Source organism: Lissotriton helveticus, chromosome 6 (assembly GCF_964261635.1).
Source record: "Lissotriton helveticus chromosome 6, aLisHel1.1, whole genome shotgun sequence".
Lineage (NCBI taxonomy): Eukaryota > Metazoa > Chordata > Amphibia > Caudata > Salamandridae > Lissotriton > Lissotriton helveticus.
The window spans coordinates 117,113,521-117,137,884 of record NC_136067.1 but is presented as its reverse complement, the minus strand read 5'-3'; the positions used below and the strand labels follow the sequence as shown (position 1 = coordinate 117,137,884).

Here is a 24,364-nt window from a genome sequence, read left to right as displayed (position 1 = left end):
ACCTGGTTAGTGTCGTGCCGAGCCTCCTCGGGGTGCCGGTGAGCTAAGGGAAACCAATTCGGTTCCTACAAGTCACTTGCTTGTACTGGCTATGTGTGCGGTGCCCCGGGACACAGCGGGAACAAAGACCCTGGTTATACAGGACAAGTGGTCCAATCTTCCCCTCTTTAATTTTTGTACTAACCCTTGGAAGCCGAATGGATAACAGCTTCTCTTTCCTGCCTCATTGATTACTACTCTTCCGCATAGCCAGGTACTTTTTAATCATTATCACATTCACGTAACCACTCCTGACCCTTATAACCAGAATCGAACAAGTAAGAACACATTGTGCTTAATTAAGACTACGGTTTAAGAAATATATAATCTTGAATAGAGCCCTTCCCTTCCAAAGTATCCCATGCATAATGTCTGAACTGCAGTGAGTGTTTTAGAATGCAACATTTTGTATATCAAGCAAAAATGATAAATACAAGTGTTGAAAAAAACAATACAGTAAAATTGATTAGACTGACAGTATCAATACAGAAGGCGACAAGGTTAGTTCAATGAAAAACAAAATCCAGATGTTTGGGGGTGGGGGGCTGGTTGTGAGGGGTGTGGGGGGAAGTGGTCAGATCTTCATCGGTGACTTCCAAAGCATGGAGCACCATGATCCTTCCCTTCAGGACTCAGCCACGTGATCAAAATAAGGAGCTTGTGGCATCCTTTAGCTGCTTAACCGCGGCGCAAATTTCACCGCCGTGCGACGTTTTGATGAAGTGGGTGGGGCCTCTTCAGCCAATGGACGTGTGCAGCACTACGGACATAGTACGCGCGATGGCCGTTGACCGACAGAAACAGTGAAGGGGTTAATCAACCACAGGGGTATCATTTACTTGGACATGAAACCTTCATGAATAGGATTGTTCCAATTACCATGTACAGTTTGCAGATAAGGTGTTGTAGTCCTTTGAAACTATGGACTTTTTTTTTCTGGTAGGCTAAGCGTAGTGGCTATATAAAAATCTCTAACTGTAGCACATGCAGAGCAGATGCTGCCTCCATCAACGATTATTTACAACAAGGGGTGGTGATGGACAGAGTCTCTGAATTAAGCAGAGTACTCTCACCCAGTCAAGAGATCAGGGCTAGATCCAACACCGTTTTTTAGCTCATTGCACCATCCCAGTTTCAGAACCTGGCTGTATGCAAATTAGTCTGTCCCTGGCCCAGTGCATCATGGGAACAGGGCAGACCAGACTACAAAAGCCAATTCTTACACTGGGAAGGAAACAAGCTTCCGGGGACCGGTTTCTGCCATTTCAGGCGTCTTCGGCCCGGCTTGCTTGAATCCTGATGGTGCAATGAGCAAGGGACTCACATCTGAGTATACCCTTCCACGCTTAGGGTGGACAAAATTATTTACAACAAGGGGTGGTGATGGACAGAGTCTCTGAATTAAGCAGAGTACTCTCACCCAGTCAAGAGATCAGGGCTAGATCCAACACCGTTTTTTAGCTCATTGCACCATCCCAGTTTCAGAACCTGGCTGTATGCAAATTAGTCTGTCCCTGGCCCAGTGCATCATGGGAACAGGGCAGACCAGACTACAAAAGCCAATTCTTACACTGGGAAGGAAACAAGCTTCCGGGGACCGGTTTCTGCCATTTCAGGCGTCTTCGGCCCGGCTTGCTTGAATCCTGATGGTGCAATGAGCAAGGGACTCACATCTGAGTATACCCTTCCACGCTTAGGGTGGACAAAATTATTTACAACAACTGTATCGTTTTTGGCCACTATAGGTGTGGCAGGGTATACTCAGACATGAGTCCCTTTCTCACTGCTCCATCAGGATTCAAGCAAGCCGGGCCGAAGAGGCTGAAATGCCAGAAACCGGTCCCCGGTAGCTTGTCTCCTTTCTGGTGAAGAATTGGCTTGGTAGTTTGGTCTGCCCTGTTCCCATGATGCACTGGGCCAGGGACAGACTAATTTGCATATAGCCAGGTTCTGAGCTGGGATGGGGCAGTGAGATAAATAACGGTGATGGATCAAGCCCTGATCTTTGGACTGGGTAAGAGTGGTCTGCTTAATTCAGACACTCTGTTCATCACCACCCCCTTTTCTGTATCGTTTTTGGCCACTATAGGTGTGGCAGGGTATACTCAGACATGAGTCCCTTTCTCACTGCTCCATCAGGATTCAAGCAAGCCGGGCCGAAGAGGCTGAAATGCCAGAAACCGGTCCCCGGTAGCTTGTCTCCTTTCTGGTGAAGAATTGGCTTGGTAGTTTGGTCTGCCCTGTTCCCATGATGCACTGGGCCAGGGACAGACTAATTTGCATATAGCCAGGTTCTGAGCTGGGATGGGGCAGTGAGATAAATAACGGTGATGGATCAAGCCCTGATCTTTGGACTGGGTAAGAGTGGTCTGCTTAATTCAGACACTCTGTTCATCACCACCCCCTTTTCTGTATCGTTTTTGGCCACTATAGGTGTGGCAGGGTATACTCAGACATGAGTCCCTTTCTCACTGCTCCATCAGGATTCAAGCAAGCCGGGCCGAAGAGGCTGAAATGCCAGAAACCGGTCCCCGGTAGCTTGTCTCCTTTCTGGTGAAGAATTGGCTTGGTAGTTTGGTCTGCCCTGTTCCCATGATGCACTGGGCCAGGGACAGACTAATTTGCATATAGCCAGGTTCTGAGCTGGGATGGGGCAGTGAGATAAATAACGGTGATGGATCAAGCCCTGATCTTTGGACTGGGTAAGAGTGGTCTGCTTAATTCAGACACTCTGTTCATCACCACCCCCTTTTCTGTATCGTTTTTGGCCACTATAGGTGTGGCAGGGTATACTCAGACATGAGTCCCTTTCTCACTGCTCCATCAGGATTCAAGCAAGCCGGGCCGAAGAGGCTGAAATGCCAGAAACCGGTCCCCGGTAGCTTGTCTCCTTTCTGGTGAAGAATTGGCTTGGTAGTTTGGTCTGCCCTGTTCCCATGATGCACTGGGCCAGGGACAGACTAATTTGCATATAGCCAGGTTCTGAGCTGGGATGGGGCAGTGAGATAAATAACGGTGATGGATCAAGCCCTGATCTTTGGACTGGGTAAGAGTGGTCTGCTTAATTCAGACACTCTGTTCATCACCACCCCCTTTTCTGTATCGTTTTTGGCCACTATAGGTGTGGCAGGGTATACTCAGACATGAGTCCCTTTCTCACTGCTCCATCAGGATTCAAGCAAGCCGGGCCGAAGAGGCTGAAATGCCAGAAACCGGTCCCCGGTAGCTTGTCTCCTTTCTGGTGAAGAATTGGCTTGGTAGTTTGGTCTGCCCTGTTCCCATGATGCACTGGGCCAGGGACAGACTAATTTGCATATAGCCAGGTTCTGAGCTGGGATGGGGCAGTGAGATAAATAACGGTGATGGATCAAGCCCTGATCTTTGGACTGGGTAAGAGTGGTCTGCTTAATTCAGACACTCTGTTCATCACCACCCCCTTTTCTGTATCGTTTTTGGCCACTATAGGTGTGGCAGGGTATACTCAGACATGAGTCCCTTTCTCACTGCTCCATCAGGATTCAAGCAAGCCGGGCCGAAGAGGCTGAAATGCCAGAAACCGGTCCCCGGTAGCTTGTCTCCTTTCTGGTGAAGAATTGGCTTGGTAGTTTGGTCTGCCCTGTTCCCATGATGCACTGGGCCAGGGACAGACTAATTTGCATATAGCCAGGTTCTGAGCTGGGATGGGGCAGTGAGATAAATAACGGTGATGGATCAAGCCCTGATCTTTGGACTGGGTAAGAGTGGTCTGCTTAATTCAGACACTGTTCATCACCACCCCCTTTTCTGTATCGTTTTTGGCCACTATAGGTGTGGCAGGGTATACTCAGACATGAGTCCCTTTCTCACTGCTCCATCAGGATTCAAGCAAGCCGGGCCGAAGAGGCTGAAATGCCAGAAACCGGTCCCCGGTAGCTTGCCTCCTTTCTGGTGAAGAATTGGCTTGGTAGTTTGGTCTGCCCTGTTCCCATGATGCACTGGGCCAGGGACAGACTAATTTGCATATAGCCAGGTTCTGAGCTGGGATGGGGCAGTGAGATAAATAACGGTGATGGATCAAGCCCTGATCTTTGGACTGGGTAAGAGTGGTCTGCTTAATTCAGACACTCTGTTCATCACCACCCCCTTTTCTGTATCGTTTTTGGCCACTATAGGTGTGGCAGGGTATACTCAGACATGAGTCCCTTTCTCACTGCTCCATCAGGATTCAAGCAAGCCGGGCCGAAGAGGCTGAAATGCCAGAAACCGGTCCCCGGTAGCTTGTCTCCTTTCTGGTGAAGAATTGGCTTGGTAGTTTGGTCTGCCCTGTTCCCATGATGCACTGGGCCAGGGACAGACTAATTTGCATATAGCCAGGTTCTGAGATGGGATGGGGCAGTGAGATAAATAACGGTGATGGATCAAGCCCTGATCTTTGGACTGGGTAAGAGTGGTCTGCTTAATTCAGACACTCTGTTCATCACCACCCCCTTTTCTGTATCGTTTTTGGCCACTATAGGTGTGGCAGGGTATACTCAGACATGAGTCCCTTTCTCACTGCTCCATCAGGATTCAAGCAAGCCGGGCCGAAGAGGCTGAAATGCCAGAAACCGGTCCCCGGTAGCTTGTCTCCTTTCTGGTGAAGAATTGGCTTGGTAGTTTGGTCTGCCCTGTTCCCATGATGCACTGGGCCAGGGACAGACTAATTTGCATATAGCCAGGTTCTGAGCTGGGATGGGGCAGTGAGATAAATAACGGTGATGGATCAAGCCCTGATCTTTGGACTGGGTAAGAGTGGTCTGCTTAATTCAGACACTCTGTTCATCACCACCCCCTTTTCTGTATCGTTTTTGGCCACTATAGGTGTGGCAGGGTATACTCAGACATGAGTCCCTTTCTCACTGCTCCATCAGGATTCAAGCAAGCCGGGCCGAAGAGGCTGAAATGCCAGAAACCGGTCCCCGGTAGCTTGTCTCCTTTCTGGTGAAGAATTGGCTTGGTAGTTTGGTCTGCCCTGTTCCCATGATGCACTGGGCCAGGGACAGACTAATTTGCATATAGCCAGGTTCTGAGCTGGGATGGGGCAGTGAGATAAATAACGGTGATGGATCAAGCCCTGATCTTTGGACTGGGTAAGAGTGGTCTGCTTAATTCAGACACTCTGTTCATCACCACCCCCTTTTCTGTATCGTTTTTGGCCACTATAGGTGTGGCAGGGTATACTCAGACATGAGTCCCTTTCTCACTGCTCCATCAGGATTCAAGCAAGCCGGGCCGAAGAGGCTGAAATGCCAGAAACCGGTCCCCGGTAGCTTGTCTCCTTTCTGGTGAAGAATTGGCTTGGTAGTTTGGTCTGCCCTGTTCCCATGATGCACTGGGCCAGGGACAGACTAATTTGCATATAGCCAGGTTCTGAGCTGGGATGGGGCAGTGAGATAAATAACGGTGATGGATCAAGCCCTGATCTTTGGACTGGGTAAGAGTGGTCTGCTTAATTCAGACACTCTGTTCATCACCACCCCCTTTTCTGTATCGTTTTTGGCCACTATAGGTGTGGCAGGGTATACTCAGACATGAGTCCCTTTCTCACTGCTCCATCAGGATTCAAGCAAGCCGGGCCGAAGAGGCTGAAATGCCAGAAACCGGTCCCCGGTAGCTTGTCTCCTTTCTGGTGAAGAATTGGCTTGGTAGTTTGGTCTGCCCTGTTCCCATGATGCACTGGGCCAGGGACAGACTAATTTGCATATAGCCAGGTTCTGAGCTGGGATGGGGCAGTGAGATAAATAACGGTGATGGATCAAGCCCTGATCTTTGGACTGGGTAAGAGTGGTCTGCTTAATTCAGACACTCTGTTCATCACCACCCCCTTTTCTGTATCGTTTTTGGCCACTATAGGTGTGGCAGGGTATACTCAGACATGAGTCCCTTTCTCACTGCTCCATCAGGATTCAAGCAAGCCGGGCCGAAGAGGCTGAAATGCCAGAAACCGGTCCCCGGTAGCTTGTCTCCTTTCTGGTGAAGAATTGGCTTGGTAGTTTGGTCTGCCCTGTTCCCATGATGCACTGGGCCAGGGACAGACTAATTTGCATATAGCCAGGTTCTGAGCTGGGATGGGGCAGTGAGATAAATAACGGTGATGGATCAAGCCCTGATCTTTGGACTGGGTAAGAGTGGTCTGCTTAATTCAGACACTCTGTTCATCACCACCCCCTTTTCTGTATCGTTTTTGGCCACTATAGGTGTGGCAGGGTATACTCAGACATGAGTCCCTTTCTCACTGCTCCATCAGGATTCAAGCAAGCCGGGCCGAAGAGGCTGAAATGCCAGAAACCGGTCCCCGGTAGCTTGTCTCCTTTCTGGTGAAGAATTGGCTTGGTAGTTTGGTCTGCCCTGTTCCCATGATGCACTGGGCCAGGGACAGACTAATTTGCATATAGCCAGGTTCTGAGCTGGGATGGGGCAGTGAGATAAATAACGGTGATGGATCAAGCCCTGATCTTTGGACTGGGTAAGAGTGGTCTGCTTAATTCAGACACTCTGTTCATCACCACCCCCTTTTCTGTATCGTTTTTGGCCACTATAGGTGTGGCAGGGTATACTCAGACATGAGTCCCTTTCTCACTGCTCCATCAGGATTCAAGCAAGCCGGGCCGAAGAGGCTGAAATGCCAGAAACCGGTCCCCGGTAGCTTGTCTCCTTTCTGGTGAAGAATTGGCTTGGTAGTTTGGTCTGCCCTGTTCCCATGATGCACTGGGCCAGGGACAGACTAATTTGCATATAGCCAGGTTCTGAGCTGGGATGGGGCAGTGAGATAAATAACGGTGATGGATCAAGCCCTGATCTTTGGACTGGGTAAGAGTGGTCTGCTTAATTCAGACACTCTGTTCATCACCACCCCCTTTTCTGTATCGCCTCCATCAACGAGTCTCACATTCTTTGAAACCAGTCTTCTGAGGTACAGACCAAAAGTCACAAAGAACTTCAATTAAATGGGTTAGTGAGATTTAGCGCTTCAAATTTACAGCAAAACAAGACCCCCACATTTGGAAAGCTTTCCAGAAGATAGGAGACTATGTATGTGTGACTGAGCGGCAGTGACCAGGAGGACAGAGAATTAAAGCTCTGTTGGGCGTCTGAGAGGGCAGGATTTTTTTTCAGGCGAGACTGCTCACAAGTTTAGGTCCATGTTCTGAGCGGAGGCATGTGCTCCAATGCTACCCTGCAGATACAGCTGTTGCATGCATCTGGTGGAAGGACCTTGGGATCCGAATGAATAGGATACAAAAAAAGATAAAAGGAAACAATAAATAAAAGACAATACTCCTTTCTTCTGGCATAATCTTACCTATATAGAGTCCCACCAACCACTGTCCCCACATCAGGAACCGTGTAAATCTCATCCACCTGAAGAAAGAAAGAGCAGCAACCATCAGAACCCTCTGGAGGACAGCATATATGAACAACAGATGGAAGAGAGCAGCAACCGCCAGAACACACTGGAGGACAGCATATATGAACAACAGATGGAAGAGAGCAGCAACCACCAGAACACTCTGGAGGACAGCATATATGAACAACAGATGGAAGAGAGCAGCAACCATCAGAACACACTGAAGGACAGCATATATGAACAACAGATGGAAGAGAGCAGCAACCATCAGAACACTCTGGAGGACAGCATATATGAACAACAGATGGAAGAGAGCAGCAACCACCAGAACACTCTGGAGGACAGCATATATGAACAACAGATGGAAGAGAGCAGCAACCACCAGAACACTCTGGAGGACAGCATATATGAACAACAGATGGAAGAGAGCAGCAACCATCAGAACACACTGAAGGACAGCATATATGAACAACAGATGGAGAGCAGCAACCATCAGAACACTCTGGAGGACAGCATATATGAACAACAGATGGAAGAGAGCAGCAACCATCAGAACACACTGAAGGACAGCATATATGAACAACAGATGGAAGAGAGCAGCAACCATCAGAACACTCTGGAGGACAGCATATATGAACAACAGATGGAAGAGAGCAGCAACCATCAGAACACACTGAAGGACAGCATATATGAACAACAGATGGAAGAGAGCAGCAACCATCAGAACACACTGAAGGACAGCATATATGAACAACAGATGGAAGAGAGCAGCAACCATCAGAACACTCTGGAGGACAGCATATATGAACAACAGATGGAAGAGAGCAGCAACCACCAGAACACTCTGGAGGACAGCATATATGAACAACAGATGGAAGAGAGCAGCAACCACCAGAACACTCTGGAGGACAGCATATATGAACAACAGATGGAAGAGAGCAGCAACCATCAGAACACACTGAAGGACAGCATATATGAACAACAGATGGAGAGCAGCAACCATCAGAACACTCTGGAGGACAGCATATATGAACAACAGATGGAAGAGAGCAGCAACCATCAGAACCCTCTGGAGGACAGCATATATGAACAACAGATGGAAGAGAGCAGCAACCGCCAGAACACACTGGAGGACAGCATATATGAACAACAGATGGAAGAGAGCAGCAACCGCCAGAACACACTGGAGGACAGCATATATGAACAACAGATGGAAGAGAGCAGCAACCATCAGAACACTCTGGAGGACAGCATATATGAACAACAGATGGAAGAGAGCAGCAACCGCCAGAACACACTGGAGGACAGCATATATGAACAACAGATGGAAGAGAGCAGCAACCGCCAGAACACTCTGGAGGACAGCATATATGAACGTCTCATCTTGTACATTTTCAACCTGAGGCATTAGGCACCATTCCAGTCCCAACTGTGTCGAGGCATTTGTTGTCAGAGCTGACTCGCTGGTCAGCAGAGACTTTTATCCAGGTATTTATTTTGATAATCAACTTTGTTTTTGCAAGAAGTGAAAAGTAAGGAAGAAAAAAAAAAACAAGAACAAATGACATGACATTAGGCAGTATAGCGTACAAGATTACAGCACGGTATGTGGAGTGCTGCACACAGTGCAGGTAGAACAAAGTGGAATAAACATTGCCTCCCCCCTGCGGCACAGTGAGGTAGACCATCAGTCAGGGGTAACGGTCAGTCTAGTACTCCCAACCACTTGCCCCAGATCTTCCGATGCCGGGCAGGGCATTCCCTGGCCTCGTACAGTGTGAGTTCCTGTGTAGCACACCAATCTACTCCCGGCTCCATTTGGCTACAGAGGGTGGGGTGGGATTCTTCCACGCGGCCGCTATGTTGCGCTTAGCTACTAATAAGGCTGTTCCTAGAAACGACTGATCGGCCCTGGACCCATCCAGCCAGTCAGTGATTCCTAGTAGAATGTGTAGGGGATTGTGTGGAATGTCCCAACCCAAAACCTCTAAGTTCTGCATTCTGCCTCCACGGAGCACCAGAAGGGGGTAATGCGGGGGCATGACCATACCATGTGAAAGAAGTCCGCGGGGGTCAGTGTGACACCTCGGACACACCGGCAGCAGAACCACACCGGGTTTATGGAGGAGACTGGGGCTGAGGTAGGAGGTGTGTAAATAGCAAAGCTGGACTAGCCGAAGCCTCGCCAAGGATGGTCAAGCGATGTTGGACCATTATTTGTTAGTGATTGGTATATGCGGAGACCCCTTCCCGTTCAAGATTGTCCATCATAACCTGGGCCTCGAAGGGGCTGTGTTCTGGTAGCGATGCACCAGTTATTATATGGGAAACCTTGTAGGTATCGATAGAACTTGGAAGGGTGAAGGGCATATCGGGATTGCAAGTCAGCGAAGGAGCGGATATGGTCGCTAACCCATAGGTCCCCTAATAGTGATGTGCCAATATGGTCCCAGCTTCTAAAGCGTGCCAGGTTTGCCACTTCCCGCAGCCAAGTACCCTGCTAGAGCAGCGTGAGTTGGGATAGTTTATTCTTCGAGTGAGTGTGGTTTAGGGCAGCGCGCCAGGCTACCAAGACTGCTCGGGTTACTGTGGGGAGGTCCCTAGGGATGGAGGATCCATATAGCATGGCTTGAAAGCGGGGAATGCCCAGGTCGCGGAGCTCAGCTCTATGGGCCGGGTCTGCCCAACCCCCGTGAGCCAGTCGTGGACCACCAGGAGACGGGTCGCTAGGTAATATAAATCAAGGTTTGTGAGCCCCATACCCCCGTCCAAGGGTGGAATCTGGCAGTGTTGAAAGGCCATACGAGGCCGTTGGCTGGCCCAGAGGAATTTGGTGATTAGAGTGTTGATGCCGCGGAACCAGGCTCAGGGGATATGATGAGGTATGTTTTGTGGTATATAGGTGAGCAGTTAGGCACATCAGAGGGCAGTGCTAGGCATCTATCACACACACACACACACCAAGAAATCTGACACAAATGTAAAACAAACATTGGAAATGCAAAGGGTCTCGCATTTCCTTGAGCTACAGCTACTGGCACTGCAAATGAGAATGTCTAATCGGTGTGTTATGGAGTGTATGTATGTGGTGTGTAGTGCAATTATGAGGTTTGGATTGGAATAGTTAGTTGTGGAATTGTGTGGTGTGATTTGTGTAGTGGAATTATGTGGCATGGTGTTCAGTGGAAATATGGGGGCAGTAATTATGCGATATTAAGTGTACTTGAATTATGTGGAGTGTGATTGTGTTAGAGAGTCTAATTATGTGGAGTGGTATGTAGCGGAGTTTAATTATGTGGTGTGCTGTTAGATTTTGTGGTGTGGATTGGATGTAGGTGGTGAGTTGTCTAATTGTGTTGTTGAGTTGAATTATGTGGTTTGATGTCAAATGATGTGCGTTGTGTTTTGTTTTTTAAATGGCATCCGGCCAACCTATGGCCATTCGCTGTTATGTATCTATACCAGTGCCGGGAGAAGGAAGGCGAGAGAGAGAAATGGAGGTAAGTGGGTCTCTAGGACGTGAATCTTCAAGAGATAATGAAAAAAACCTTGGTGGTGTAATTGTAGGTGCAAAGGTGTATGATTTCCATTTAAAAGGAGGATGCCAGGGGTCTGTGAACAAATCGGTGTTGTTTGGAGTCCATGTGCAAAAAAGCCAGAGGTTCACATCTCCCCCTGGGCAGGGAATATTTGCACTTCGAAGCATATCACACAGAACAGATAAGGGGGCCACCCCAGGATGGGGACTGGGGCTCTGAGATGTAATCACCGAGTGCCTTGCTGCACGTCCCGCTCACCCTTAAGACGTGCAAGCAGGCATACTTCGGCACTATGGTGGGATGCACTAACGCACGTTCATAGAGGAATACATAAATAACATAGCGAGAATGATTAAAACAAATTAATACACATGCTTATATATAAAGGTGCACCTAAACAGTTATGCAAGTAAACATAAGGCACTAGATATAAGGCATGTGTGCACATAGAAATAATACTTATACGCAAGCCAAAAAACAGACACACATGCTAACATAACACAACAAGACCAAAGCTGAGAAGTAATTAAATTAAAGCAAAGCGACATATCGACTTGCCTGCACACTCCATTATGGAGTAGAGAAACGGTGGCCATGCGTGTTTTGGGCATACCGGCACCACTGTACTTTGCATTCTGGAACTTGTCGTTTGAAATTTATGATTAAATGTACGAACTTTATAAATTTATAGATATGTGTTATGCCTTGGGATACCGGTGACAAATGTTTATCCTGTACAGTAACCATGTATATGATGACCTGAAGCTTGTTTTTATGTTTAATAAAAAGAATTTAAAAAAAATCTAGGAACTCAAACATTCCAGCAAGCAAAGTATAGTTGGGTTTAAAACCAGGCTTTATTGAAGGAGTTGCAAGGACTAAACTCCTTTGTACAACAATGTTAACTACAGAGTCATGAGAAACGGTAATCGGGCTGCACAGACACGTTACTGGTGTTGTAAATATTACATCTCCATCCCTGCCTTTCACACCCCAACTGTGCTCTTTGTTTTTTAACACGTGCTCCGGGTTCCAGTGAACAATATAGAGTAAAGAGTTAGGAATTAAAAAAAGGGAAGAGTGATGTCTCACCTTCAGAAAACAAGCATTTGCAATGCAATAGGTCTCGCATTTGCAAGAGTTTGAGCTATTGACATTTTAAATGACAATGCCTTTTAATAATGTATTTTGAAAACCTGCAAGCGATGCGTAAACACACACTTCGTACTTCTAGTCGGTGCTTAAGAGAAGCAAAGCTGGCAGTAAAAGAGGCGCCGTTACTGCCAGCCTTGCTTCTCTTAAGCAGCGACTATAAGTACAAATGGCATGTTTACAGACCGCTTGCGGGTTTTCAAAATGCATAAATAAAATGCATTGTCATTTACAATGCCAATAGCTCATATGCGAGCCCTATTGCATTGCAAATGCTTGTTTTAGATGCCACTCGGATCCTATTTCCTGCCTCTTCATTTAAGGCTCACAACTGGTTTTCTGGTTGAGTAATGACATCCTTGGATATCTTTTCCAACTCGCTCATTTGCTACTTTCCTAGAGCCTGGATTAGATAGTGGTCGCGCCGGACACTGTCCTTGGGAAGAGCACCCTCCATGCTGGAGATCACAGTATGCAACATAATTTCTGATTTTTGCTCATTTTCACTGCCTTTAATTACTCTCCCTAAACTTGGTTGATTGTCAGAAACCCCTGCATGTTTTAAGGCAGATTAGCAATGACAAACGAACTACCGCTAAAAAGATAAAAAGTGTCTGTGATTGTTGAAGCTGTCTAAGACCAGTGGGCTGAAGAATCGGAGTTTGATGAGAGAGCTGCTTGTCCAGTCGGTGTTGATTCTTTGCAATTTGGTAGTACTACTCCTGGTTGTATAATGTAATTGGCCATTACGCCAACTCCTCTCCCAGTAGTCCTGTTAGAGACAACGACTTTGGAGCTGGAGAACCAGATTCGAGTATCGGCGTCAGCTCAACATCCTGTGATTCTGGGCAAATCCCTTAATCCCATTCCTGCCAAAAAATGAATGTGTCATTGTGTAATGTAACAGATGCTCATCTAAAGCCCTCCAAATACCTTCGGGTCGAGTTTGCTCTATATAAAACTGCCCAAAATAACAGGACTGAATGAATTATTCCCACTGGATCAGGGTAACACTGCCCCTGGTCGAGAGATTTGTGGTAATGGAAAACGCTAGGATTTGCAGAGGTCATGCTAAATGTGGTAGAGAATCTACCAGTCGATTTGCTTTCTCCTAGGCATAATATGTTTAACAATATTATAGGCACATTTAGCTGTTCCCCCAGTTATTAAAGTTTTGTCAGTTACCACCCAGGCTCTAGGTGTATCCAATGCCAAAATGCCTTGACTCAAATGGAATTTTTTATGTCCAGGAGATGCTTAAGTATTGTTGTAGAGGTGAACAAACTAATGCAACACAAATTTTAGGCGCCTGAAAAAGTTGCTAGCGATCATAAAATAGGGTGCCTGAAAACCAAGGGTTAGAGCTGCTTACATCTTGCTCCCAAGTCAATCAATTAGCTACTAAACATCAGTTCTTCCCCTCATTTAAGGTTTCTACATGTTGTTGGCTTGACTAATGAAGATCGTTTCGAGTTGCTGGTTCTAATGGTACACATGTTGCCAGATGCACACAAAGGATCGGATTGTTCATAGCGCCGTGAGGCTGCAGATTGTGGAGGTGTGCTTTGATCTATTATGGAAGTAGTGTACACGCTCTGACAGAGCACATGCTGCATGTTTGTGGTTGAACAGTGGAAGGCGCATGCCATGGCTTTGCACTCACAGTCCAAGGGGAGACAGTTGAAACAGCATTCACTGGGTCATTTTGCGGCCTCAGTAGTGAAATAGCATTTGGCTCTGGGGAAAGCTAGACGGCAGTCAATAAACTAGAGGGCAGAACCACAAGCAAATGGAAGACTGACTATACATGTTGTGACATGGCCGAACGGTTTAAGGCACTGGAATTAGATTGCCGTCTCCCTGGAGGCTTGCGTTCGAATCCCACCGCTCCCATTTTTTATTTTTCAAAGAAATATTGTTACATAAAATAGTGGACTTACTTTACACTGAATACCTGAACTCACATTTAATTTTATTGATTCCAGACTTTAAATGAAACAGAAACCTAACACTGCAGTCGGTGACAACGTAGCCACACAAGCAGGCTGAGCAGACGGCTTCCAGAAATATATGAAAGCGGTGCCATGCTGAAAGAAAACACAGCGCCCGTGCACATAAGTTACACACATGGCGGCCAGTGAGGCGGGTAATATGGTTTTAAGAAATGAATAACAAAAGCTCCGCCGTGCACATTTTATGTAGCGTTTCTACGCAGTATCCCCCCTAGAAATGCCTGCAGATTAACTCTCCGCACAGAGAAGAGCACACCCCTTTCAAGGAGGCAACTGGGCAGCGAACCCCCTATATTTAAAGCGAGTTGGCAGAGGTCTTTCCTGTGAGAGAAAACAGCTTTAGGAATGGAGAAATAAAACAAGTAAATGCGAACATTCTAAGTTAAAACGAAAGTGAAACCTAAGGCGCATGGCAGAGTCGGATACCGACGCGCGCGACCCAATCCCAAGGCACGCGTCGGAATCCGACTCTGCCATGCGTCTCAATGGTGCGCGCGGCCATCTCCTGTCCCAATCCTTGTCGGCTTCTGTCGGCTGAAATGATTGCAATAAGTTCTCTGGCGAGAACGCGTTTCGTGCGTTTAGCCGAGACCTAAAAAGGGAAGTCTGGGCAATACCGAAATTATTCAGTGTTGATAACGATTATTGGTGCATCTTCCCAAAGATAAAATTTTAGTCCCCCTCTCAAGAGCACTAATACAAAGTCAAACAAAGACTGGAAAAAAAAACGAACGCGTGGCGTGCCACGCTCATCTGCAGAAGCAAGCAAAAGCAGGTGGACTCTATATTCATGCAAGGACTGGGTAGGGGTGGGGCGATAATGAGGTCAGCTTTGCAGAGTGTCTGGAGCCCCCTCATTGTAATCCCACCCCCGTCCCGGCTTTCCTCCTCATCCTCCACACGTTACCCCCCCCCTAAACAACCCTAACTCGACCAACAGCCCAATAAATGCGGACCCACAGCACTCATCAACACACACACTGGCTTCCCCTACCATTGAGATTGTCCTTATGTCCCTCTTCTTAGAGCTCTCCTCACTCAGAAGCAATATCTCATTCCTTACTAAAACCATCTCCTCGCACAACGACACTCTCCTCAACACATCCACATACTGTCCACCAAACTATCACCAACAGAAACACTCCTCCTTCTAGCAACTACACAACCAGCACCTTACCCACTCAACCTTCCTTAATTGTCCCTCCCTACACTACCAACATACCCACACCGCCAAAACTTGGTACTCGCCCAATAACTTCTGAAGCTAACAGTACCACTAACTTTATTATGTAAAAGATTTGGTGGTAGTGTCTCTCAAACGAGAAAACGTCCGCACATAACGTCAATATAACTCTAACTGAAAACAATTCAACGTGTAATGTTACTACTGTAGTGGTCTTGGTATTGGCCAACAAGGTGCACTGCTATCCCGATTTACACCCACCACCAGGGGTGTCAAAAATTAGCAAGAAAAGAGATTTCAAGCTAATATCAAAAGCCAAAGGAGAACATGTTAAGCAAGCACTCTCTAGATTACTTGGTATTTCACCATGTAGTTATCATCATTCTCAAATCCTGATATGGGTAAGGTAAATAATTTGACTAATAATCATTCTTAGCTAATGAGCCAATAAAAAGTTCATTTGTAGATTGTGGATTTCAAAATACGGATCCAAAGCTGATGTTTGTATTCCAAATCCTTTATTCCATAAACATTTAAAAAGGTATTATAAAAGATATTATATTTTCCAGCATACACCGCGGGCGGTGTATGCTGGAAAATATTATACCTTTTTAAATGTTTATGGAATAAAGGATTTGGAATACAAACATCAGCTTTGGATCCGTATTTTGAAATCCACAATCTACAAATGAACTTTTTATTGGCTCATTAGCTAAGAATGATTATTAGTCAAATTATTTACCTTACCCATATCAGGATTTGAGAATGATGATAACTACATGGTGAAATACCAAGTAATCTAGAGAGTGCTTGCTTAACCTGTTCTCCTTTGGCTTTTGATATTAGCTTGAAATCTCTTTTCTCAGTTCCACTAACTTAACTACCTCTCCCTCACCACCTTCGTCCACTATCTCCCCTACTCAACTGTCTACCATCCCTGTTCTCTTAGGAATAAGCAGACTCAACCTTCCTCCGACCACCCCAACAAATTAGACCTATCCCCCCCCCTCCAAATCGCCCGACCCCACTCCCCTCTGTTGCATGCCAATTAATTGCCGATCCGCCTCCTGCCACGCTACTGAGATTGCTGAAACCCTTCTTCGTGAAAACATTGACATTGCTTTCCTAACTGCTTTCCTAACTGAAACCTGGCTCACCTCCCACTCCACTCCCATCCTCGATCCCCTGGTTACTCGATCATTAAAAAAGATAGAATCGAACTAACAGGAGGAGGACTCGCCATCATTTTTAAAATTGAACTTAACATCTCGCTCGTTCATCTACAAGACCCTTCATCCTTTGAATACCTTTACGCTGATCTCATTATGCCTGACTCCCCCACCACCCGGTTGCATACTATCTACCATCCCCCTGGAAATAACATCCACTTTACGGAAGAGTTGACTGATCTTATTATACAATCATCGCTCTCACATTCTAAAAATCTCTTCCTCGGTGACTACAACATCCATTGAAACAAAAGTGATGATCCTGCTGTCATCCTATTTAATGATACCATGGACATCACCAATATGACCCAACTGTGCCATTCTCCAATCCATAACAAAGGTGCCACCCTTGATGCTATTATGACTAGCAACGATCAGGCCTCCCTCTCAAATATACTTCCGGTAGACTGGTCTGACCACTACCTTATCCTCTTCACAATGAATTGATCCATGACTCGCCCCGCCCCCATCAGCTCTTTACCTAAGAAATCCACACGCAACCTTCACCTTATTCCTCCTGGCGAATTGCAATCCACAATTAGGGCCCACTTACTTCTCCTGACCTAACTAACCATTATAACAATTCTATTCTTGAAGCCCTCGACCAAATTGCTCCAATCAAACTCAAACAACAAAAAAGCAACCCTCTTAAGTCTTGGTTCAATTCTGAACTTAATAACCAAAGACGGACCCGTAGACATTCTGAACGGGTTTGGAGGAATCATCCAACCGTTGACAATCTGGCTCTCCTTGGAACTGCTAGAGCACAGTACAAAAAACATATCTTTAATGAGAAAGCCTCCTTTCTACGATCACAACTTGATCAAGCCAGAAACCACCCTAGAGAACTCTTTAACATTGTTAAAAAACAAACCTCCACTGGCCCTCCTAAAATATTAGCCTCTATTGACAGATGCGAAGAAATTGCCAGTTTCTTTACGAACAAAATCAACAAGATCGAACTATCCTTCTCTTCCCTCCCACTCTCACCTCAACCTACTCCCATCCTATACACGCTCCCCAACACTCCTAACTCTCCTCCGTCCACTTTTTCCACCCCTCTCGATCCTTCTCATCGACTCTCTGCTCTCCCCCAACAAGATACCTTTCCGAAAATAAGCCCCCCTGCTGAAAACAATGCCTCATGGAGTGATTTTAGTCCAGTATCTGAATCTACGATCACTAATATCATTGCCAAACTAAAACCTTCCTCTCACTCCAAAGATCCTCTTCCCGCCCTTTTGGTTCAAGAACATTAAATTGATCATTGCCCCTATATGGACCAAAATCATCAACTCCTCTCTTTCCACTAGCGGTGTCCCCACCTCCCTTCAGCTTGGTCAAATCTTACCCATTCTCAAAAACACCACTGCTGACCCCAATGACCTTAACAACCTTCGCCCTATCTCTAACCTTCCATTCCTCTCTAAAGCCCTCGAAAAATGTGTCCTATTGCAATTAGAGAAACATATCGCCTCCTTCAACCTCCTTGATGTTTTCCAATCCGGCTTTAGAAAGGGATGCAGTACAGAAACTGCTATGCTAAATATCACTGACGACATTCATCGCTCCCTAGACAAAGGGGAATCCTCATTACTAATCCTCCTCGACCTCTCAGCTGCATTTGATACCGTCCACCACCCCACCCTTCTCAATACTCTCAAAGACAGGTTCGGCTTAGATGGCAACGTATTCAAATGGTTCTCCTCATTCCTTCAAAACAGATCACAGCAAATCAAGCTCAGCCACTTTCTCTCTAAACCTCAACTTGTCTCACTCGGCGTCCCTCAAGGATCCATCCTCTCCCCAACCCTATTCAATCTGTTCATGGAACCACTCACCCTCATCCTCAAACAAGCTAATATCAATTACCACCTCTATGCCGATGACACCCAATTATATTACAAGATCAAATCCCACAAAGACATTCTCCACCTCAATGAGACCTTGACCAGAATTCAAACCTGGTTCCATCTGAACCATCTCAAACTGAACCCGAATAAAACTGAAATCATCCTTTTCTCCCCAAAAAACAACACCCTTCCCATTCAACTCTGGATAAATGAAATCAAAGCTCTTAACTGCACACTCTCCACCTCTAATTCTGTCAAATCCCTAGGCAACAGTATCGACCAGAATCTAAATCTCATCCCCCACAATAAAAATGCATCCAAAAGTGCGCTTTTCACCCTTCTCCACCTCAAGAAACTTAAACCATTTATTCCAGCAGACCATTTCAAACTTGTTGTCCAATCGCTTGTCCTTTCCAGGATTGACTATGTTAACAACAACAAATATAGGTGCAACTTTCTGCGCCTAGCCATTGGCACAGCATTTTCATTTGCATTTGCATCATTTTCTTTCATTTATATAACTTTCTCCACAATTTTTTGACAGATTTTAGCAAGCCTCTTTTTAAATTTCTTTCTTGCTCGTAAACATTCTCATCCTCATGCAAGGTATCGCCATTTTCCAGGTTTCTAATGCTCAAGTTCGGCCATCCGAGCCTTTCATCAAGAACACGACTAGAGCCATATTCATCAGTAGCAGTTTATTTAATATCCAATGCATTTCAGGCCTCTCGGGCCCTTCATCAGGGAAAACTGAAAACGACAATTAGACATGCTTTAATTTATACATCCGCCCTTACGTACAACATAAAACAACTTATCTTTGGTAAATCTCACCAACCCTTCAAATGGTAATTATAAATGCATAATTTTTCAAAACCTCCCCTTGGAGTCTCAACCATGTTAAAGCTCACCTCTCCAAAAATAACAGTCTTGTTATCCTGACCCTCGGTAATACGCGACCATACTACAACCCCCACTGCTTGACAGTCCCATTTCATTTTTTCACCTAAAAAAAGTTCCGTGATTACTTTTAAGCCCGTTTTTCATAAACACGATACTCTCTTCCTTCCACCCTCAAGCTCTAATCTGTTTGTCTCTCATCAAAACAAGCTCCTCACCCATCTTTTCTGTAAGTTTATCGTACCTGCTAACAAGCGATCATCCACCCTCCTTCCAAACAGACGTCTCCCTTTCCCTCCGGCCTCGTGTCTTTTAATCATTCACTACAGCCCCTCCCATCAAGCAGCCAATCCCCCCTCACCTGTGCCCTTTCTCTTCTCTCAGACACTCAACTCCCCATAATGCATTTAAAATGACTCGTGGTGAAATCCAAATTAGTTACGTAACAATTTTTCAAGTCCATTCACTTTTAAACAAATGACGGTGTTTAAAGCATTTGCTCAGTCCAAAGTTCATCGCAGCAAATACCAGTTTCTTCTGACCCATAATAATAAACTAGCCGTGTGAATTCCGATGTTCCGCCTTGCCTGTGAGGTAAACAGCATTTCTTTCAACATAGTTCTTTTTCGTTATGATTTGCTCAGTTCTTTGTTGGGTGCAAACCCAAAGGGGCATCATTCTATAAACATCATACATATACGGGCTGCACACCTCTGCTTTTTTGACAACTTTCTCTGTAATTTTTTAAACTCCAATCATTTTAGCCGTTGCGTGCTCATTGGCGTCGTGCCATGCCCACACTGCACGTGTAAAACTTAACAACAACAAATATAGGTGCAACTTTCTGCGCCTAGCCATTGGCACAGCATTTTCATTTGCATTTGCATCATTTTCTTTCATTTATATAACTTTCTCCACAATTTTTTGACAGATTTTAGCAAGCCTCTTTTTAAATTTCTTTCTTGCTCGTAAACATTCTCATCCTCATGCAAGGTATCGCCATTTTCCAGGTTTCTAATGCTCAAGTTCGGCCATCCGAGCCTTTCATCAAGAACACGACTAGAGCCATATTCATCAGTAGCAGTTTATTTAATATCCAATGCATTTCAGGCCTCTCGGGCCCTTCATCAGGGAAAACTGAAAACGACAATTAGACATGCTTTAATTTATACATCCGCCCTTACGTACAACATAAAACAACTTATCTTTGGTAAATCTCACCAACCCTTCAAATGGTAATTATAAATGCATAATTTTTCAAAACCTCCCCTTGGAGTCTCAACCATGTTAAAGCTCACCTCTCCAAAAATAACAGTCTTGTTATCCTGACCCTCGGTAATACGCGACCATACTACAACCCCCACTGCTTGACAGTCCCATTTCATTTTTTCACCTAAAAAAAGTTCCGTGATTACTTTTAAGCCCGTTTTTCATAAACACGATACTCTCTTCCTTCCACCCTCAAGCTCTAATCTGTTTGTCTCTCATCAAAACAAGCTCCTCACCCATCTTTTCTGTAAGTTTATCGTACCTGCTAACAAGCGATCATCCACCCTCCTTCCAAACAGACGTCTCCCTTTCCCTCCGGCCTCGTGTCTTTTAATCATTCACTACAGCCCCTCCCATCAAGCAGCCAATCCCCCCTCACCTGTGCCCTTTCTCTTCTCTCAGACACTCAACTCCCCATAATGCATTTAAAATGACTCGTGGTGAAATCCAAATTAGTTACGTAACAATTTTTCAAGTCCATTCACTTTTAAACAAATGACGGTGTTTAAAGCATTTGCTCAGTCCAAAGTTCATCGCAGCAAATACCAGTTTCTTCTGACCCATAAAAATAAACTAGCCGTGTGAATTCCGATGTTCCGCCTTGCCTGTGAGGTAAACAGCATTTCTTTCAACATAGTTCTTTTTCGTTATGATTTGCTCAGTTCTTTGTTGGGTGCAAACCCAAAGGGGCATCATTCTATAAACATCATACATATACGGGCTGCACACCTCTGCTTTTTTGACAACTTTCTCTGTAATTTTTTAAACTCCAATCATTTTAGCCGTTGCGTGCTCATTGGCGTCGTGCCATGCCCACACTGCACGTGTAAAACTTAACAACAACAAATATAGGTGCAACTTTCTGCGCCTAGCCATTGGCACAGCATTTTCATTTGCATTTGCATCATTTTCTTTCATTTATATAACTTTCTCCACAATTTTTTGACAGATTTTAGCAAGCCTCTTTTTAAATTTCTTTCTTGCTCGTAAACATTCTCATCCTCATGCAAGGTATCGCCATTTTCCAGGTTTCTAATGCTCAAGTTCGGCCATCCGAGCCTTTCATCAAGAACACGACTAGAGCCATATTCATCAGTAGCAGTTTATTTAATATCCAATGCATTTCAGGCCTCTCGGGCCCTTCATCAGGGAAAACTGAAAACGACAATTAGACATGCTTTAATTTATACATCCGCCCTTACGTACAACATAAAACAACTTATCTTTGGTAAATCTCACCAACCCTTCAAATGGTAATTATAAATGCATAATTTTTCAAAACCTCCCCTTGGAGTCTCAACCATGTTAAAGCTCACCTCTCCAAAAATAACAGTCTTGTTATCCTGACCCTCGGTAATACGCGACCAAGGGAGACGTCTGTTTGGAAGGAGGGTGGATGATCGCTTGTTAGCAGGTACGATAAACTTACAGAAAAGATGGGTGAGGAGCTTGTTTTGATGAGAGACAAACAGATTAGAGCTTGAGGGTGGAAGGAAGAGAGTATCGTGTTTATGAAAAACGGGCTTAAAAGTAATCACTGAACTTTTTTTAGGTGAAAAAATGAAATGGGACTGTCAAGCAGTGGGGGTTGTAGTATGGTCGCGTATTACCGAGGGTCAGGATAACAAGACTGTTATTTTTGGAGAGGTGAGCTTTAACATGGTTGAGACTCCAAGGGGAGGTTTTGAAAAATTATGCATTTATAATTACCATTTGAAGGGTTGGTGAGATTTACCAAAGATAAGTTGTTTTATGTTGTACGTAAGGGCGGATGTATAAATTAAAGCATGTCTAATTGTCGTTTTCAGTTTTCCCTGATGAAGGGCCCGAGAGGCCTGAAATGCATTGGATATTAAATAAACTGCTACTGATGAATATGGCTCTAGTCGTGTTCTTGATGAAAGGCTCGGATGGCCGAACTTGAGCATTAGAAACCTGGAAAATGGCGATACCTTGCATGAGGATGAGAATGTTTACGAGCAAGAAAGAAATTTAAAAAGAGGCTTGCTAAAATCTGTCAAAAAATTGTGGAGAAAGTTATATAAATGAAAGAAAATGATGCAAATGCAAATGAAAATGCTGTGCCAATGGCTAGGCGCAGAAAGTTGCACCTATATTTGTTGTTGTTAAGTTTTACACGTGCAGTGTGGGCATGGCACGACGCCAATGAGCACGCAACGGCTAAAATGATTGGAGTTTAAAAAATTACAGAGAAAGTTGTCAAAAAAGCAGAGGTGTGCAGCCCGTATATGTATGATGTTTATAGAATGATGCCCCTTTGGGTTTGCACCCAACAAAGAACTGAGCAAATCATAACGAAAAAGAACTATGTTGAAAGAAATGCTGTTTACCTCACAGGCAAGGCGGAACATCGGAATTCACACGGCTAGTTTATTTTTATGGGTCAGAAGAAACTGGTATTTGCTGCGATGAACTTTGGACTGAGCAAATGCTTTAAACACCGTCATTTGTTTAAAAGTGAATGGACTTGAAAAATTGTTACGTAACTAATTTGGATTTCACCACGAGTCATTTTAAATGCATTATGGGGAGTTGAGTGTCTGAGAGAAGAGAAAGGGCACAGGTGAGGGGGGATTGGCTGCTTGATGGGAGGGGCTGTAGTGAATGATTAAAAGACACGAGGCCGGAGGGAAAGGGAGACGTCTGTTTGGAAGGAGGGTGGATGATCGCTTGTTAGCAGGTACGATAAACTTACAGAAAAGATGGGTGAGGAGCTTGTTTTGATGAGAGACAAACAGATTAGAGCTTGAGGGTGGAAGGAAGAGAGTATCGTGTTTATGAAAAACGGGCTTAAAAGTAATCACGGAACTTTTTTTAGGTGAAAAAATGAAATGGGACTGTCAAGCAGTGGGGGTTGTAGTATGGTCGCGTATTACCGAGGGTCAGGATAACAAGACTGTTATTTTTGGAGAGGTGAGCTTTAACATGGTTGAGACTCCAAGGGGAGGTTTTGAAAAATTATGCATTTATAATTACCATTTGAAGGGTTGGTGAGATTTACCAAAGATAAGTTGTTTTATGTTGTACGTAAGGGCGGATGTATAAATTAAAGCATGTCTAATTGTCGTTTTCAGTTTTCCCTGATGAAGGGCCCGAGAGGCCTGAAATGCATTGGATATTAAATAAACTGCTACTGATGAATATGGCTCTAGTCGTGTTCTTGATGAAAGGCTCGGATGGCCGAACTTGAGCATTAGAAACCTGGAAAATGGCGATACCTTGCATGAGGATGAGAATGTTTACGAGCAAGAAAGAAATTTAAAAAGAGGCTTGCTAAAATCTGTCAAAAAATTGTGGAGAAAGTTATATAAATGAAAGAAAATGATGCAAATGCAAATGAAAATGCTGTGCCAATGGCTAGGCGCAGAAAGTTGCACCTATATTTGTTGTTGTTAAGTTTTACACGTGCAGTGTGGGCATGGCACGACGCCAATGAGCACGCAACGGCTAAAATGATTGGAGTTTAAAAAATTACAGAGAAAGTTGTCAAAAAAGCAGAGGTGTGCAGCCCGTATATGTATGATGTTGACTATGTTAACGCCACTTTGGCTGGCACCCCTAAAATCCATCTTGCACCGATGAAATCTGTCCTCAACCTAGCTGCAAGACTCATCTCTGATTGTAAAAAATTTGATCACATCTCCCCCGTCGTCAAAAATCTCAATTGGCTCCCAATAGAAGGAAGATCCACCTACAAGATTGCCTGCATCACTCACAAAGCTCTTCACCAAAACACCCCTTCTTACCTTACAACAAAGCTACACAAAGCAGGTTGCTCCAGGTCCCTGAGGAGCACAAACT

General features: G+C 45.0%; 1 protein-coding gene across 1 annotated transcript in view; it reads right to left on the bottom strand.

Annotated features, from left to right (window-relative positions):
* GTPBP2 (GTP binding protein 2) overlaps positions 1–24,364 on the bottom strand; it is a 198,058-nt gene that overhangs the window by 47,228 nt on the left and 126,466 nt on the right. The window contains exon 9 of the mRNA XM_078647471.1: positions 7,361–7,419. Coding sequence (XP_078503597.1) covers positions 7,361–7,419 — 59 coding nt within the window. The remainder of the gene's footprint in view (positions 1–7,360; positions 7,420–24,364) is intronic.